Genomic DNA, 17,917 nt, shown 5'->3' on the forward strand with positions numbered 1-17,917 from the left:
TCAAGCAGCTGATTCTCCAACACACAAAAGAAAAGATGAAAAAAGAATGATGCGATTTCGGTTCGGAATTCATCCGCCGAAGTTGCAAAAGATTAAATGAAAAAGCTTATCTTGATAGAAAGAAGCTAGATAAATTGATGATGGCGAAGATTGATAGATTACCCCCAAAAAAAGATATTCCAAGCCATGCAAGAGACCAACCCAATGCAGAGCAAAATTGGAACTCGTCGATAAATTCAAGCTGGACTTTTTTTTCCAACATGAGCGAGCTCGTCATTTCTTTGAGTGAGGCAACGACGAAGAAGAAATGGAAGTGGAGTAAGTTGGATTGTCTGAAAAGTTTTTTTGTGTCATTGCCTTGCTTTGTTTGCAGTTTGCCAAACTAACGAAGTAGAAACGGCTTGGGCTGTCCTATGGCGAACCAAATTGGTGGGGGAGGACTGGGAAGGGCAAGCATGTCATCGACATGCTGCAATATTTTTTTTTTCTTTCGCTTTTTTTTTTTTTTGCAGCTGCGCAACGGGAACATGTCGACTTGATAAGACACCCACCAGAGCGGGTTACGCCGCCCGCCACCCTGGTCAAAGATTGTGTATTTCCGCAAGCGATGGGCCGGTCTGGATTGCTTTCATTGGAAAGAGCATATCTCGTTCCGTTTATATATAAGCAGACTAGTCCACCTCGTGTCAGAAAGATCAACCTAAGGTCCATTTGCAAACTTCAGCGGAGATCATGTCTTCGACACCCTCAATCACAAATGAAAAGTCTGGCGTAACGCATACAGTCTCGAAGCCGGTAGGTAAACTCCACGACATCGTAACCAGTCACGATGTCAATGCCATCGGGTACGAGCTCTACGAAAAGGCTCAGGATGTATATACCGATGAAGAAGCCGAAACTCAGTTTTACAAGCTGATTGTGCGCAAGATCGACTGGAGGATTGTTCCTTTGTTGTGTGTGACATACATGTTACAATTCTTGGATAAGCTTTCATTAAACTACGCTGCCGCCTATACTTTACAAGAGGACTTGAACTTAACGGGCCAAAGGTATTCTTGGGTTGCTGCCATTTTCAATTTCGGGTATTTGTTCTGGGCCATCCCTGGTAACTATCTAGTTCAGAGGTTCCCCGTGGCGAAATACACGGGGTTCATGTTGTTTACATGGGCCATAATCCTCGTTGGCCATGTGGGGTTGAAAAACTATGGCGGTGCCTTGGTCATCCGGTTCATATTGGGGATGTTTGAAGCCAGTATCAGTCCTTCGTGTATGGCGATTTGCGGATCGTTTTACACAATTCAGCAACAGCCAATTCGAATGTGCATTTTCTTGTCCTTCAACGGTGTGGCAACTATGCTTGGTGCATTGTTGGGATTCGGTTTGGGCCACGCCACGAATGCTGCCATCGAGCCTTGGAAATTGATCTTTGTGGTGATTGGATTGTTGAATTTTGTATGGGCAGTGGTTTTCCTTTGGTTATGTCCTGATTCTCCCGAGTCTGCCAAGTTTCTTACCGAGGATGAAAAAGCAATCTTGATCAAACACGTTGCTGCTAACAACCAAGGTATGAAAGACCAAAAGTTTAAAAAATACCAAGTTTTCGAAGCCTTGAGGGACCAGGTTGTTTGGATGTTGGCCATCGTGGGCTTGGGCTGTGGTGTCATCAACGGTGGGGCCTCGAACTTCTCCTCGGCTTTAATTAGGGGGTTTGGGTTCACCGGTATCGAAGCGACTGCATTGCAATTGCCCATGGGTGCAATTGAGTTGGTGATAGTTGTCTTGGGCGGGATCGTGGCATTCACCGTTCGAAACACGAGGTGCATTGTGCTTTTCATGTTTTGCATTGCCCCCTTGGGCGGCTTGATTGGCCTTCTTGTGTATTCGCTCGAGCACAGATGGAATCTTGTAGCCTGTGCCTGGTTGCAGTTTATCATTGGTGGGCCCGTCATCATGAGTTGGGTCTTGTTGAATGCAAACGTTTCCGGTTCTTCCAAACGCACCATTGCCAATGGGCTCTGGTTCTTGTTCTATGCCGCTGGTAATATTGTTGGTCCCAACATCTTTTTAGCTACGGAGGCGCCCAAATACAGGAGCGGTATCATGGGGTTGATGACTAGTTACTGTGGCATAATGGTGTTGGCCATTGGTTTGTATTTCACAATGAAGCGCAGGAACGTGGTGCGGGATAAGGAGCAAGATGGGCAAAGTGAGGAGCAGAAAGAACAAGCCATCGTTGATGGATTCAAGGGATTGACCGATTTCGAAAATAGAGGTTTCCGGTACTCCTTATAGACTGTTAATCAGTTATGGCGTAAAAAAAAAAAAAAAAACAAACCTCCTTGAAATTTTAGTTTTTGTATAGTGTGCAACAAATATTATGAAGTATGACAGAGAGATAGCGTGTGTATATATCTGTGTGTGTGTGTTTCAGTTTTGACAGATCAGACTTCTATTATATTTCTCTTTCCTTTATTTCCTACCTCTCATATACTCAGAAACATATTCACCACTAGATATAAATTCAACATGGTGATAAATGCCCATATTAAGATAGCACAAACCGATGTCAACGTGCTATTACTAAAGTCCTTGTACCCCTTTATTCGAAGTATTTCACCATCATATTCTTCTTCTTCGTCTTGTTGGGTGTGAGCCACAGCAAAAACAGGTGATTCGGACGACGACGATGATGATGATGATGACACGCTCGAATCAGACAATTCATTTGTCAAACAAGACACCGAGTTGGATCTAGATTTCATAACGCGTTGAGGCAACTGTGAATATGGCTTGGAGACGGAATTACTCTTGCTTCTGTCACTTGTGATGGTCAAAATGTTTTCTTCTTCTGGTAATGTATGCAATAATTGATGATGGTGTTCGTCATCGTCATCTTCGTCCCATCCGGCACAAGGATGCGAATTACGGAGATCCTTGAGTCTGATTGCAGGTTCCGAGCTAGCGAACCGCTTAGAACGGCCCCGAGACGCGCCCATCATAGCAAAATTATCGGCAAAAAACTCGTCGTCGGCATTGTACAAAACATCGACATCTTCGTCTCCGTCGCGTTCGTATATGGGTACTCTCATAGTTTGCTTATCGCATGTGAACCAAATCAAAGGCGCACTGACTATGGGTAGGAGAAGCGACAAGACAACTTGACTTGCATTCAATGTCTTTGCCAATCCTTCTCTTCCTGCAAACACAACGACAAAAAGACACGGTGCAATGGCCAAACCACGAGTGATTAGTCTTCTCGTGACTGGTGGTAAACTCCAAGATAAAAACCCTTCGGAAACCATTTGACCCGCTAGTGTGCAAACAACACCAGCACTCTGGCCCGAGCATAACAAGGCCAACGCAAACACAAATCCAGCTGTGGGTGACAAGTGTTTGGATAACAAATGGTAGATGGTGAACAAGTCTGCGTTTTCGTAATCGTCATCCGATTCGTCGCCGGAATCGTAACCTTTATCGTGATCGTCGCCTCTAAACAGCAATCTTTTTTGACTTTGCAAAGTTGCCCCGGCAACAATCAATATGGCGGAATTGACAAATAATGCCACTGTAAATAACGAAACCACCAATTCAACCATGGTATAGGTCATTGTATTCTTTATTGCGTGTATGGAAGGTCTATAATCTTCTTCCTCCTCCTCTTCCTCTTCTTCCGCTTCTCTTTCTTTTTCTCCTCTTCTTGCTGCTGCTGCTTCTGCTTCTGCTTCTACTTCTGCTTCTACCTGTGCTTCCTCTACCAAACGGGTTTCATCGTCTCGTTCATGACCTGGTTTAGACGGTACAACAGTGGGTGAAATAGACGTGAGTTGATCAACACCATCTTCTTCACCAACTAAAAGTTTGCCAGGTTTAGCCAATTCTGTACTTCGCAGTATCGCATTTCCAGAAACGTAAAATCCATTCTTGATGTCAAAATCTTTCAACCTTGCTTGAACTAAGCCGGAGCCCAAGTACAAGGAATGTGGCATTACTGTTGCGCCCAAGATTGCTAAACTTAAAAATAAGCCATTGCCGCCTTCTCTTTCCGACATGTCCACCACATCTTCATTTGGCAAAAAGCCTCTCATCACTTCAACTATTGAAAAATTTATTGAGTCATCGTGACTAACTTGATATAATTGTATGCCAAAGCACACAACAGTGGCAGCCACCAAAATGGAAACAAACGACTCAAAAATCCGGATGAATAGCAAGGGACCTTTTGGGCGGTAGGCTGCCAAGACAATCAATACATCGATGACTGTGACTATGACACCCAAGAATAACGGAATCTTGAACAAGATGTTCAAAGCAATCGCAGTTCCAACCACTTCTGCCAAGTCTGTGGCTATAATGGCGATTTCGGTCATGATGTATAGTATCACGTTTGTTTTGAATGTAAAATGGTTTTTGCAGTTTGCTGCTAAATCCAAGCCTGTTACAGCGCCTAGCTTAGCAGCTAGTGCTTGTAGGAAAATGGCTAGACAGTTCGATAGCAATATTGAAAATAGTAGGTTGTATTTGTAGGCACTGCCTGCTGATACTGCTGTTGAATAGTTACCAGGGTCTAGAAACGCAACACTCACCATGAGACCGGGCCCAATAAATTTTGAATATTTCTTGAGTTTGCTGAGGAGACATCGTATGTTGCAGCACCTGATTGCATTTGATATCAGTGTCATACTCGTTGATGGTGGTGATTATTTTTAAGGTAAAGCAGTCTAGTTAACTTGTTACTTAGTTAGTTAGTTGGTCAGAATATGTATTTGGCTGAACTGTGGAGGTATATAAAATTTTTCCCGAGGTGAAAACTGAAAACTGAAAACCTGCACGGTGTTTGGAAAAATGCGTTGGTGCTTCTACTCCTCCTAGTTGGATACGCTATAGCTGGCCGTGACAGTAGCTGCGGTGATTGCAGTGGCTTGAGGGTGTAGTAGTAAGGGTGTGGTTATTCAAAAATCTCGATGGTGTGTACTTTCCGCTCGAGAAAGTGTCTATTATTTATTTATATAAATGAAATTTCCGAGATGTTACCAGTGAGACAGCCCAGTTCTCGATAAAGAGAGAAAGCGAAAGTAGACAGAAACAGATGAATATATATATATATATCTTAACGGTGGTAATGGCTGTGGATGGCTGTAAAAGTTATCCTGTGATGATGGTTAAAAACAAAAGAAAAAAAAAAAGACAGTCAAGCAAGAGGTAACTTTGCTGCTTTGTCTGGAGGAAGATAAATATTGGGGTAAGTCACTGGGAAACAAGAACATGCCAACCCGTCTACTGTGTTAACCACACCCACTACAAAAGCAAAAACTCGCTGCTAGCTGCTAGCTACATTGTCAGCCATACTGTTCAACAATAATAAACACTTTTTCCACTCTCTGTTTTTTCCCCCTCTCTTGGTTCTTATGGAGAGAAGGAAGTTGAGCTGAACCGGAACAGTGTTAATTCACTCCGTCTCTGTTCCTGTTTTCTCCGGTGCGTGCGGAGGTCCACTATGCAAGTGAGATTGTGAGCAACAATTCAAGTCGATCGAGTCTGGGCTCTTGTTAGTCCAAAGTCCTCGTGTTCATCCATATGTCAACCCCACACTGATCAAATATATATCTACATACACATATTTAGGTAGGTGGCTCGTTAGAAAGTAACATTTGTGACTATTTCACAACTTTTCAATAAAAACCGACGTTGATCATCGAGCACAGTCACGTGACATGTACCACGTGATGACTCTTTTTTTTTTTTTTATGAATTGAAGTGACGTATTTTTTTGGGAAGTCGCGCAACTAGTGGATAAAAAAAACATTTCGTGACACTGGTTACTACTATCGACCGGACTTCTCTTTACCATTTTTTCTTTTGACTAGACTAGCTAGATAGCACCAGCGAGAAATTGAGTCTTCTGCCTACTAGGTTGTTGTAATACATCAAATCTTCGATCCCAATTGCAACTCCAATTGCAACTCCCCCCCCCTCCAACGCTCCCACACTCAAAAATATTGCAATGCTCAGGGCTACCCTAGGAAGAGCATCAGTTAGTCAATGGCGCTGCATACACAACTCCTCGATCAAATATGCTGCATCGGTGTTTAAAATGCCCGCAATGTCGCCAACGATGACAGAGGGTGGTATAGTCTCGTGGAAGGTTAAGCCAGGCGATACATTCAACGCGGGAGATGTCATTTTGGAAGTGGAAACAGACAAGGCAAATATAGATGTCGAGGCTGCTGACGATGGGAAGATGTGGGAAATATTGGAAAACGAGGGTGCCAAAGGTGTACCTGTTGGCAAGGCAATTGCTTTCCTTGCTGAGCCCGACGATGATTTGAATTCATTGCAGAAACCGCCAATTGAAGAGCCAAAGAACACCGAAAAGGAAAAAGAGAAAACAACAGCAGCAACGTCACCCGAGCCCAAACCTGAATCTGAGTCAAAACCTCCACCGCCCAAGAAACAAGAAGCAAAACCAAGTGCAGCTTCATCTGAGGCGAGTATATTTGCAGCAGCGGATCCAAAGCAAAAACTCTCTCCTGCTGTTGAGCTTCTCTTGGAGGAAAACCACATCTCCAAAGACGAAGCAATTTCTAAAATCAAAGCTTCGGGACCAAATGGCCGGATTTTGAAGGGAGACGTGTTGGCATATCTTGGCAAGATCAACTCCACTAGCATTGAGGAGGTGACCAAATTTATAAAGTCAAGAGAACATTTAGACTTGTCCAAGATTGTCCTTGCATCGAAGGAGGAAGCCAAAGCTAATGCTAAAGCTGAAGCTGAAGCTGAACCAACAAAGGCCTCCGCCTCCACCGCCAAACCAAAGCCAACAAATATACTCAATGTCGAAATAACCTCGATTTTGGCAGAAGATGTGCCAAAAGCTAAATTCAAATATGCATTTGAAAACGCGATAGCGTCCGCTATACAGCACACCTATGCTGAAAAATTCCCACAATACTCGACATCGCCCACTGCGTCGTCGATATACGATAAATACGATCTCTTTGAAGAGTTGGTTTCTGCACCAGTGACAAAGAATAGATTTGAAGTTTACGACGTCGACTTTAAATTCTACCAGCCAACACCGGCAAGGCCAATTACCATCTCAGACTTTGACGAGATATTAGGCTTGCCTCAACCTGTCCAAAATATAGAAACGGGTTCTTCCAACGTGGGCGTGACGTTCAAAATCAAATTCGATGAAAGAATACCAGATTCAAAACAGTTTGTGGAAACTTTTGAAAATTCTTTGCTTTCACAGATACCAGCTAACAAGATGAAGATCACCAATTGAGACAGAAACGAAAAATAAACAAAACAAAACAAAAAAAAAAAAAAAAAAAAAAGAGAACAAACGATACAGAACAGAAGAAAACAACAGAGTGCTTATTACAACCAGGGTAAAGCAGATTGTAGCGCAGTACCATACTTGTCATGTCGTCATACGAGGCCAAAAAGAAAAAAAAGGAGAAGAACTCGCCTATAGCTTATGGACATTTGAGCATCCTCTATGTATGAAACTAAAAATCTTAACCATCGGGAAGAACCCCACACCTCCTCGATCCCTGCCTTCCATCGTCAATGTTCTTTTCTTGTAATAACAACTCTCTCAATCTCAACAGCTCTAAAACGTGCGAGATGTTGTAGTCGAGGTGTATGTGTATAAAAAAGAAAAAAAAAAAGACGAAAAATGTGTGGATCATTGCGCTTACACTCCAGTGTAATTGAGACTAGGATTTTTTTTTTCTTCTGACTATAGGTGGTTGACTGAAATCGAATCCCCGATGCTCTGCGAGATGCCATCTGAAGCAAAAACTGGCCCACACATGGTAGCACCCCGCTGCTGCCTCTCCTTTATATAAGTGGCAACAAATTTTCCCGTTTTTTTTTTTTTTTTTTTTTTTTTTTTTTTCTCTTTAGTTTTTTTTTTTTTTATTATAAACTCCCACACAGCACCGACGAACAAACAACAACAACTGCTCCTGTTCACCGTTCACTGCTCGCTGCTCACGGAAAACCAACACCAAAACCTCCACCAACAGAGACACCTACTTACGTAGACAAAAAGAGATAATATATTTGCATAAATATATATATATATTCAAGATCTTGGCTTGTTGTTTTTATACGTATATCTTGAGAGATTGAATATAGATTGACAGTTCAAAAACTCCCAAGTTATCACCAATTGCTTTGGGTTTTTTTGTTTTTTTTTTTTATTAAAAAAAAAAAAAAAAAATTCAGAAAGGGCAGATCACACACTACTACCTCCAGGCCCAAAGAAAAGATGTCTTTTAACAACCAGTTTCTGAGCTATCCCAATAATTTCAATGGCAATAACAATGCTAGTGGCATCTCGTCTTCAGCCACCAATGGTCATCACCAGCAACAGCAAAGACATATACAGCTGCAACAACTGCAACCTCCCAACAGTACCAGACAGCTGCAACCGTATCTTTCAGCTGGTAGTGGTAGTGGCAGTGGAGCTGGTGGTACTACTGGTGGTAGTGGAGCAGTTGGCAATGCCACTAGAGGTGGCGCTGGTGGTGGTGGTGCAGCAAACTCATCTTCGTACTTTACCAGGAGTGCAAGCTTAGGCGTCAATCCAAATTCGACTCCAGCCAGTGCCAACTCGTCGCGGAATGTCCCCGGCTTGGCTCCTTCTGGGATTGCCTCGCGATCCAACTATGGCGTGTCGTCCTTGGCGGGCACGACTTCGGCGCATGCATCTCCATATTCGATTTCTCAGCAACAGGCGCAGGCCCAGGCTCAGGCTCAGGCTCCCCAGAATCTTTATTTCCATCAACCTTTGTCGTCTAGTGGGTCGGCTGGTCATCACTCGCATTCAAACACTCCACATTTTTTCAATCCCATGTTACATAACGAGCATCCTCAGCAATTGGACCCAAAACAACTCCAGAAATTTGCGCCTCACCAACAACAACAACAACAGCACCAACAGCACCAACAACAGCAACAGTACCAGCAACAGCCTCCGTACTATCAAGCTAATCAGCACCACCAACATGCGCCAACAGCAACTCCACAATCGATCTACTCAAACTCCTCAGCTTCTGCGCAACAGCAACAACAGCCACAACAACAACAACAACAACAACAAGTGCAACAACTGCAGCAAGCAGCTGCCGTGGCGACTGCTCAACAACAGTATCAAGCACAGAAGCAAAAACAACAACAACAACAACACCAGAGCGCTTCGCCTCGTGTTACTCAGGCAACTGCTTCGAGTGCCCAGAAAGGGAGTGGGTCCAACGCCAAAAACGCAGCTCAGCAACAGCAACAGCAGCAGCAGCAGCAACAACAGCAGCAACAACAGCAGCAACAACAACAACAGCAGCAACAACAACAACAGCCGCAAGTTCAGCCAGAGAAGAAGCCAAGGAAAAAAAGAGCTACAAAGAAGGAGATGGAGGAGAAAAGACGACTTAAACTTGAACAGGAAGAACAACTCAAAGCTCAGCAACTGCAGCAACTGCATTATTCACCATCGACTTTGGTGAGAGATGGCACTCAGCAGCGACTGCAACAACAGGCACAGTCACGGGCGCAGCCGCAAGTAGTCGTGAGCTCGACCGGTGCTGACGGCAAAAAGAAGAGGGGCCGTCCAAAGAAGTTTATTCTTGACCCCTCTAGCAACTCATTGATAGACTCGACTCATCCAAACTTTAAGCAATTGAACAAAATCTTGAGAGATAGAAATGACGGCAATGGCGAAGTTAATGCAAACACGGCATCGGACCAATACATGGCTGCCTACCTTAACAATTCGCAGCAGCAAAACCATGCACTTTCACAGCAGTACACTTCCAATGCGAACTCCGCCAACACTAGCGCCACCAACAGTGCCGCTGGACTTCCTCATGACCCAACGAGAGTTCTTAATAGAGTAGTCATTTCAGAAGACGGTGTTCCTGTCCCTGGCCAGTTCATCACTGATATCAACCCTAATGACTTTCAGCAAATGCTCAAGAAGAAAGATCGAAGAGGCAGACCTAGAAAATTCCCCATCGAGCAAACGGGAGTCGTCATTCGAGGAATCAAGGTCCAAGGTGGAATCACGAAGAAATAAGAGCCCCGTGGTCCGACCACGCTACAAATCGACTCTCATCATCTTTTTTTTCTGTTTCTTCAGGCTAGGCAAGGCTGATGGACGATGGGTGTGTTTGCTGGTGTCCGCCGTGAACGGAGATTGGAAGGCTGCCAAAAAAAAAAAAAAAATGTCACTTAAGTTTTTTTTCTATTTTTGTGTTATTATTTTTAATTCATATCTAATCTGTCTACCACCCCCTCGCTCGAGTGGCGTGGCACGCGGTTAGCGACTATTATATCTCCCTCTAATTCTAACTAAAAAAAAAAAAAAAACTATTATCCTATCGCAGATTATCGAAAATACATATATATACCTGCTATATGATGCTACATGATCTTATTCATGAACCTCCCAACTGCGATCATAGGAGCACAGAATGCCTTCACCATCATGCACAAGGCGTCAATCAACCGGCTCAACTCAAACAAGATCCAAACAAACAACACCAACTCGAGTATAATCACCACCGTTTGCAAGTGCGGAAAAAACTCGCCGATAATGTCTATGGGTGCGAAAATCAATTTCATAATTTGGACCCGTTTCAACACCAAGATGAAGTTGCTGATTAGTTCCATGGGCACTTGCGCGTCTAGCAACATGGGCTTGGGCTTGGACGCTAGAAGCATCAGGCTTTGCGATGTGGGCGGCTGCATTTCCAATTGGCGCGTTTGTGGGTTATAGTAGAGTTCTTCCGACATGGATTTGCCTTCGTCATTGTCGGAATCGTATTCAATGACGAATTCATTTGGTGCTGCTTCCGTTTGTGCTGTAGTTGTTGCGGAAGAAGTTATATCGACGGCTGTGGGCGTGTCACGAGTAGGCTTTGTCTTTTGTAGTTTGGATGCGTCGGCCATGGCCATAAGTTCACCATTGAACATTTTGTTTGCTGGTTGGTTCCAATTGGCAAACAATGTCTTGGAGCCACTGGCGAATTTCTTCAATCGGGGGTTCTTCTTGGCCTTGATCGTTGTCCCACCATCTTCAGCGCGAGTTCCAGCTCCTGCTGCTACTACTAATGCATTTGACAATGGCAGTGCCTCGTCAAATTTAGTTTTGACCACGGGAGGGATTGCTTCGCCGGCTAGAACTTGATTTTGGTCCACGTTGGTAGCTTGCTGGGGATAACTAGGCATCCACGACCACAAGTAATTGGCAAGCGGTGCAACCATACCTCCGATGCCGCCAGCTGCCGCGGCTGCTGTTCCCAAAGACGTGCCAAATTGAGTTTCTTGTATTCTTTCTTGCTCTAGTTTTTCCGCTTTTGCTTTTGCTTCTTCTTCCTCTTTCATCGCTTGTGCTTTCAACTGCCTGCGCTCCTCCAAATGAGAGTCAAAGTTCCTGCCGAGTTCCTTGCTTGTTTTTTTCAACTTCTTCCTCAACATTACCTTGAATTTGGTGTTTTTGGCTTTCTTTTTGGCTCCCCCCTCGCCGCCGTCCTCGCTCACGCTTTTTCCATTCGCTGCATCCTGGTTCCCTTCCTGTTCCACGTCATTATTCTCATCGTCGTCGTCGTCGTCGTCGTCGTCGCTAACTTGTGTCACAAACACGTCCTTTACGCTATTGCTCTTTTTCTTTTTCCGGCTATCGTAATAATCATAATCATGATAAGACTCCTTCATGAACCGGACATTTCTCAAAAAAGTCGTTTTGATGTCTTTGCCGTCGCTATCCACACGTTTCTTTTCAAAAACCGAGTCCATGGGGTTATATCTGTTGATATTTTCATCTTTATCTTGAAACACCTCTCTAAAAGTGTTATGAGTATACATTTTGGGCTTTAGTGATGCATCAGCTGCATCAAACTTTTCCTTTTGTTTCAAATAGTAGTTGTCGTTCTTATTTGGTCGTATTTTGGGCTGCCGTGATGCCGGTTGTTGCATATATCCATACTGGTCATAAGGATATATTGGTTGCCCTGGTTGCAATAGATAGTGCCGTTGATTTCGATAACGATGCTGCCGACGTTGTTGTTGTTGCTGATTCTGAATATAGTTCAACTGCGCTGGCGTTTGCTCTTCCTTCAACTCATCATCATCTGAATAATATTCAACTTGATCTTCAACGTCGTTGCCATTCCTGGCCGAATTAGGGGACCCAGAAGAGCTCGGCACTCGTGGTTTAGGTCTGATATTCTTCATGATTGGCTGTTTTCGTTGAGGCATCTCGTAAACGACATGTGGACTTTCCAAACCCAGGTTCATCCGATCTGCTCTTAAAAGTTCTTGTGGAGTAGGTGCGTAGTAACTCTGGTCGTAATGATAACGTTGAGCTTCTAGGAGTTGTTGTTTTCTCCTATTTAGATACTGCTCACTATAGTATCCGTTGCTCGTGACATTCATTATATATATGCGTGGTTGTTCTATCCTTTCGATTTGCCTGTAGCAAGATTTTTAAGTTGTCAATTGGGGGTAGACGAGCAGCTTCAATCAAGATATATCTATATCTATGTATATCTATATCTATGTGTATGTACACGTATACCAACGGCTATAACTTAAATGAATAAAAAGACTTGACCTTCTTTTTTATTTGTAACTGTATTTCTAGAAGTCGGATCACGCAGAAAAGTGGACTGGCAAAAATCAGTTGGTCCTTTGCACAAACGACTGGTTAGGTTTCTGATCTGAATCAAGTGGAAGATGAAAGATGTGAGTGAATCTCGTGGGAAGTTGGCAGGGTGACATCTTTGCAAAATGGCTGGCTGCTGCTGGTTGAGATTGGCATCAGTGGGACACAAAAATAAGACTCCGTATTAAAGTTTTAGAGATTTTATGCTACCAAGTGTGTTCTTTTCCGGAAAATTGTGTCACGTGACTTGTTCCGACGATAAGAGCGCAAACTGTTTTTGTGGAGGTTCGGGTTAAGTTGATTTTGAACCAACAGTGAGCTCACCCATCAGTTGATGAGAGTCCGTAAAGTCTTGACACTAATTGTTGCGGCCAGGATCACCAAAGGAGTACAATATGTGCATATATAGATATCTATCCATGGAGGGAATGCTTGGTTTCGACGATTTTCATGTAAACCATGTGTAACCTATGACTTTGGGGCTCGACTGGTCACGTGCACTTGACTCTCCCAATCTAGAACCTTACCTTGATAATGATGATCATAAACACCTCAGTTCATCTATTGAAACCCTAACCTAGTTACTTATGCCTCTCATTTCTCAGTGTCAGTGTCAGTGTCAGTGTCAGTGTCGATGTTATCATAAACTTTCGAAAGCTCCTTTTCATTTTTCGTCTGTGGGTAGCTGAGCAAACGACAAAGAGGAAGCACACGATCCCTGCAAACACACACAGAGAGAGAGATATACCCACCCCACAGACTGAGACAGAAAGATAAAAGATAAACCTCACATCTTCAACTAATTTGCATCCAACTCAAAGCATACCCTTCCCTTCCCCGACTAGCATCCGCTTATTCACACTCAAGATCTGTTCTTGTTTTTTTTTTTTGTTTTTTTTTCTTCCTTCGCCTTCATTCGCAAAGATATCAGGGTCCACGTATAGACCCGATCCATGAAAAAAAAAATTGCCCATATGCAACAACAGACTTTGAAACACATCCCCAACACCCGACCATTGGCTCGAAGATTCAACTCGCAGCACGTGGCACCCATATCTCCATTTTCCTATATCCATCATGACGCATTGTCCGATGTAAGCAAAGAACAAATCGCCAAGCAATTGAAAAACTTGGGGCCATTCCCCACATACTCCAACATCCTCAATCCTCAGCATTTTTTCCAAAACACAGTACTACTAGACTATGTTAAGAAAAAGCCCCATCCAGTGTCGTTGCGACAGCTTGCTGGATTTGGAAACACGTTGACGAAACAGAAAATCATCAATAGCGCCAATTTCGTTCGCATGGAACTACCTATTCGTTTGGCGATCAGGATACGAGACTTGCAGACATTGCCATTTGGAGTGGTCAACAATTACCACTTGGCCCAGCTTTACGAAAGCTACTACCACCTGTTCAACGCTTTTAGAAAGATACCTCAAATACAAACAATTGAAGAGAATGAGAAATTCTGCCAGACCTTGTCCACGTTGTTGGACGACCATATGTTTAATTTATCCCATTTGATGATGGGCGCTTTGGAAGTATCAATTGCTGAAAGTTTACCACAAGACGAGTTGGATTCGTTTATGAGCTCAATGATGAGATCAAGAATTAGCCGAAGAGTCATTGTTGAGGAACATTTATCTCTAAGTGAAAACTACAGAAAAAACCCCTATGCTAAAAAACCGCCCCACTATCTCGGTGAGATTTTCCAAGATTGCAACGCAGTGGATCATTTCAATCAGGTTTTCGACAACGTCAAGGCATCATTCATTGAGAGAATGCCTGAGTTAAAAGAACGGTTCCCTGCGTTGGAATTAGAGGGAGATTTGCAATGTCACTTTCAGTTTATGGTGCCGCACCTACACTTTATGCTTCATGAGATTCTTAAAAACGCCGTTGAAGCCACAATCCAGACGCATGGTAAAGACAGCGGCCACACAAACAAGTTGCCTCCTGTTAAGGTCACCATCATCGATCTGAAAAAGGAGGTACAAATGAGGATTTCTGACCAAGGAGGCGGACTCAGTCATAGCACCTTGCAGCAGGTCTTTTCCTTTGGGAAAAACCCTACTCTCGCTAGGAAAAGTCTTGCCAACTTCCATCAAATCCCCGGCTTGCAGTTGCGCTCCAATTTGAAAGTTACCGCGGGCGGATCGTCGATTATATCGTCACCATCAACAGGTAACGGGGTTGAGGAGAATGTGTATTCAACAAGGGAAAAGGCGTCGACGTTGCAAGAATTGATGTCGAGACCACACGAACACACATTGGGCATGGGTTTGCCCACCTGTTCCGTGTATGCAGACTACTGGAACGGGAAGTTGCTGATGAACTCTTTGGACGGCTACGGTAGTGACACATCATTGACTTTGCGCAAGCTCGGTTATCACAGTAACGTTATCCAACTCGATAGGGCATAAATGAATGTACGCTTTAAACACAACACCGCATTGGCGCTGACTATCCGGCAAACCAAAAAAAAAAACAAGAAAATAAAAAACAAGCTCTCGATAACTCTACACATCTCGTGCCTTCCCCGGGAGGAGGCTGCTTGCATTTCAGTGTAGAGTGTTTTTTTCTAAAACCATTTTTTTTTCTATTTCTTTTGGCAATAGCCAGTCTTTCCTGTCATGACCATCTTCTTCCTTCCCCTCTTGCTCCTCCTCCTCTCCCCTCTTGCTCCTCCTCCTCTCCCCTCTTGCTCCTCCTCCTCCATCTCCTCATTCTTCTTCTTCTTTTGGCGATGTATTTTGCGCGCGATTTTACTCAGCATCAAGATTACATACCCTCCGAGATTACTCAGAGCGAACTTCGGCTCAGACGTGAAGCTCACCTTCGGTTGAGCCGCTTTTTCTTCGTGTATATAATATCGGTCAAAGGTGGAGGTGGAGGAGGGGTCTTACCCCACTAGTTGCTCGGGTTTAGGGTCCAAATGGGAGGAAGGCCGAATTTTATGTTATTGTCACGTGACTTTGTGGTCAGGGAAAGTATTGCCCAAATAGGCAACGGCGAAGAGATTGAGAGAGACAGAGAGAGAGAGATCGTGCTTGATCTTACATTGTAACATTTCACGTTGAAATACGCGTATTTTATCCCGCAATAGTGTTAACAAGTTTTATTAATTTTTATTAACTCGGCTACGGTGGATTTAAATGACAATAATGGAAAAAAGAAGGTGTGTGTGTGTGTGTGCTGTGTGTGCTGTGTGTGCTGTGCGGTTTGACTATAGGCTTGGTCTAATCAGTTGAGAGTTGGGAGTCAAAATGTTAAAGACGGTAATGGAAAAAATGGTGTGTGGTTAAACACATTCTATACACCAAAAGAACTGGCTCGAGGGGCTCTTATGTTTCAGAGAGAACAAGCGGGGGAGGGGGTTAACGATTCCAGTGTCGAGAAGGACTTGCCTTTCGTTTCCGCGAGATTAAACCCCAAAAAACCTTAGCACAGCTATCCAACTCCGATCAAGAAAAGAAAATAATCTTAAGTTCCTTAAACCGGGATTCGATCTTAGTGCTGTACTGTATTAGAAGTTCCCTGGAAAATTAATACGGTGGAGGGTGACTATGCCCAGCTATGATCTGATTGATTGAGAACAGTCGTATTGAGAGTGTTTGCGTGTGTGTGGGGAATCTTACATTCACCAGTTCAAGTTTGGTTGTTTTTTTTTGAGTATAAATACCAGTGGTAATCCTCCTTGATGATGCTTTATGGTTCAATTCCTAAAACCATTAAGAAACTCTACTATCAGATTTTCTACTACATAACTCACACACAGATACATCCAGAAATTTATTTTAAAAAAAAATGAGCAAGCCAAAAGTTTTGTTAGTTCTTTACTCCGGTGGTGAACATGCCAAACAGGAGTCCAAGATGTTGGGATGTGTTGAAAACGAATTGGGTATTCGTCAATTTATTGAAGAACACGGTTACGAGTTGGTTACAACCACCGATAAGGACCGTGAAGGCTCAGAGTTTGACCAACACTTGGCTGATGCTGAGATTGTCATTACTACTCCTTTCTTCCCAGCTTACCTTACCAGAGAGAGAATTGCCAAGGCTCCAAATTTGAAAATCGCCATTACTGCCGGTGTTGGTTCGGATCACGTTGACTTAAACGCCGCCAATGAGAGAAACATTTCCGTTTTGGAAGTTACTGGATCAAATGTGCAATCGGTTGCTGAACATGCTGTTATGGCCATGCTTATCTTGATTAGAAACTACAACATTGGACATTTCCAAGCTTCTAGTGGAACTTGGGACGTTGCTGCTGTTTCCAAACAAGCTTATGACATCGAAGGTAAAGTCATTGCTACTGTTGGTGCAGGTAGAATCGGTTACAGAATTTTGGAGAGACTTGTTCCTTTCAACCCAAAGAAGTTGTTGTACTATGACTACCAGCCCATTCCAGCTGCCGCCGAGGAGAAGTTGAACAAGGCTTCTCAATTGTACAATGAAGTCGACACCATTGTTGAAAGAGTTGAAAACTTGGAAGAGTTGGTTGCTCAAGCCGATATTGTCACAATCAACTGTCCATTGCACGAACAAACCAAGGGCTTGTTTGACAAGGCTTTGATTTCAAAGATGAAAAAAGGCGCATACCTCGTCAACACTGCTAGAGGTGCCATTTGCGATGCTGACGCCGTGGTTGAAGCCTTGGAGTCTGGCCATCTTGCCGGTTACGGTGGTGACGTCTGGAACGTCCAACCTGCTCCTGCTGACCACGTTTGGAGAAAGATGCACAACCCTTACGGTCCTCACTATGGTAACGCCATGACTCTCCACGTTTCAGGTACCTCCTTGGATGCTCAAGCTAGATACTCTGCTGGTGTTAGAAATATCTTGGATGAGTACTTTAGCAAGTCCTACAATTACAGACCTCAGGATGTGATCTGTATCGATGGTGACTACGCTACCAAGGCTTATGGTCAACGTGAAAAGAAGTAAGTAGAATGCTTTTGAAAAGTGGTGATGAACTTTCCATCTGAATCTGAATCTAATCTAAATCTGAATCTGAATTTGAGGCATAAAAAAACGCCGAGTCAGTTGTTTCTTCTCATTCACTGGCTGACGCGGTACGATCCCCATTCGAGCTTGGACCAACCAAGGAAGTGATAAGATCCCTGTTCTATTTTTTTTCTCGTATTTTTTATTTTTTGCCGAAAAACAGCCACCACTTGACCTCATTATCGACTTTGCAAAAAATCAAGCTATCTTCTCTGAGCCCTGAGTGTCTTTCTCCCA

General features: G+C 43.6%; 7 protein-coding genes across 7 annotated transcripts; 5 read left to right on the top strand and 2 right to left on the bottom strand. All coding sequences in view use genetic code 12, as the record gives it.

Moving 5' to 3' along the window:
• Nucleotides 1-732: 732 nt before the first annotated feature.
• LODBEIA_P14430 (uncharacterized protein) lies at nt 733-2,292 on the top strand (the record flags this gene model as incomplete). The annotated part of the gene is made up of 1 exon (XM_066971332.1): nt 733-2,292. The coding sequence occupies one exon, from the start codon at nt 733-735 to the stop codon at nt 2,290-2,292; it is 1,560 nt and encodes a 519-aa protein (XP_066828381.1).
• Nucleotides 2,293-2,483: 191 nt separating this feature from the next.
• LODBEIA_P14440 (uncharacterized protein) lies at nt 2,484-4,679 on the bottom strand (the record flags this gene model as incomplete). The annotated part of the gene is made up of 1 exon (XM_066971333.1): nt 2,484-4,679. The coding sequence occupies one exon, from the start codon at nt 4,677-4,679 to the stop codon at nt 2,484-2,486; it is 2,196 nt and encodes a 731-aa protein (XP_066828382.1).
• A 1,322-nt stretch (nt 4,680-6,001) lies between these two features.
• LODBEIA_P14450 (uncharacterized protein) lies at nt 6,002-7,285 on the top strand (the record flags this gene model as incomplete). Its single annotated transcript, XM_066971334.1, has 1 exon — nt 6,002-7,285. One exon carries the CDS (start codon nt 6,002-6,004, stop codon nt 7,283-7,285), a length of 1,284 nt encoding a protein of 427 aa, XP_066828383.1.
• Nucleotides 7,286-8,278: 993 nt separating this feature from the next.
• On the top strand, nt 8,279-10,081 carry LODBEIA_P14460 (uncharacterized protein; the record flags this gene model as incomplete). Its single annotated transcript, XM_066971335.1, has 1 exon — nt 8,279-10,081. One exon carries the CDS (start codon nt 8,279-8,281, stop codon nt 10,079-10,081), a length of 1,803 nt encoding a protein of 600 aa, XP_066828384.1.
• Nucleotides 10,082-10,428: 347 nt separating this feature from the next.
• Nucleotides 10,429-12,441, bottom strand: LODBEIA_P14470 (uncharacterized protein; the record flags this gene model as incomplete). The annotated part of the gene is made up of 1 exon (XM_066971336.1): nt 10,429-12,441. One exon carries the CDS (start codon nt 12,439-12,441, stop codon nt 10,429-10,431), a length of 2,013 nt encoding a protein of 670 aa, XP_066828385.1.
• Nucleotides 12,442-13,644: 1,203 nt separating this feature from the next.
• LODBEIA_P14480 (uncharacterized protein) lies at nt 13,645-15,096 on the top strand (the record flags this gene model as incomplete). Its single annotated transcript, XM_066971337.1, has 1 exon — nt 13,645-15,096. One exon carries the CDS (start codon nt 13,645-13,647, stop codon nt 15,094-15,096), a length of 1,452 nt encoding a protein of 483 aa, XP_066828386.1.
• A 1,384-nt stretch (nt 15,097-16,480) lies between these two features.
• Nucleotides 16,481-17,620, top strand: LODBEIA_P14490 (uncharacterized protein; the record flags this gene model as incomplete). The annotated part of the gene is made up of 1 exon (XM_066971338.1): nt 16,481-17,620. One exon carries the CDS (start codon nt 16,481-16,483, stop codon nt 17,618-17,620), a length of 1,140 nt encoding a protein of 379 aa, XP_066828387.1.
• Nucleotides 17,621-17,917: the final 297 nt, after the last annotated feature.

This window comes from Lodderomyces beijingensis (assembly GCF_963989305.1).
Source record: "Lodderomyces beijingensis strain CBS 14171 genome assembly, chromosome: 2".
NCBI classification, from domain to species: domain Eukaryota; kingdom Fungi; phylum Ascomycota; class Pichiomycetes; order Serinales; family Debaryomycetaceae; genus Lodderomyces; species Lodderomyces beijingensis.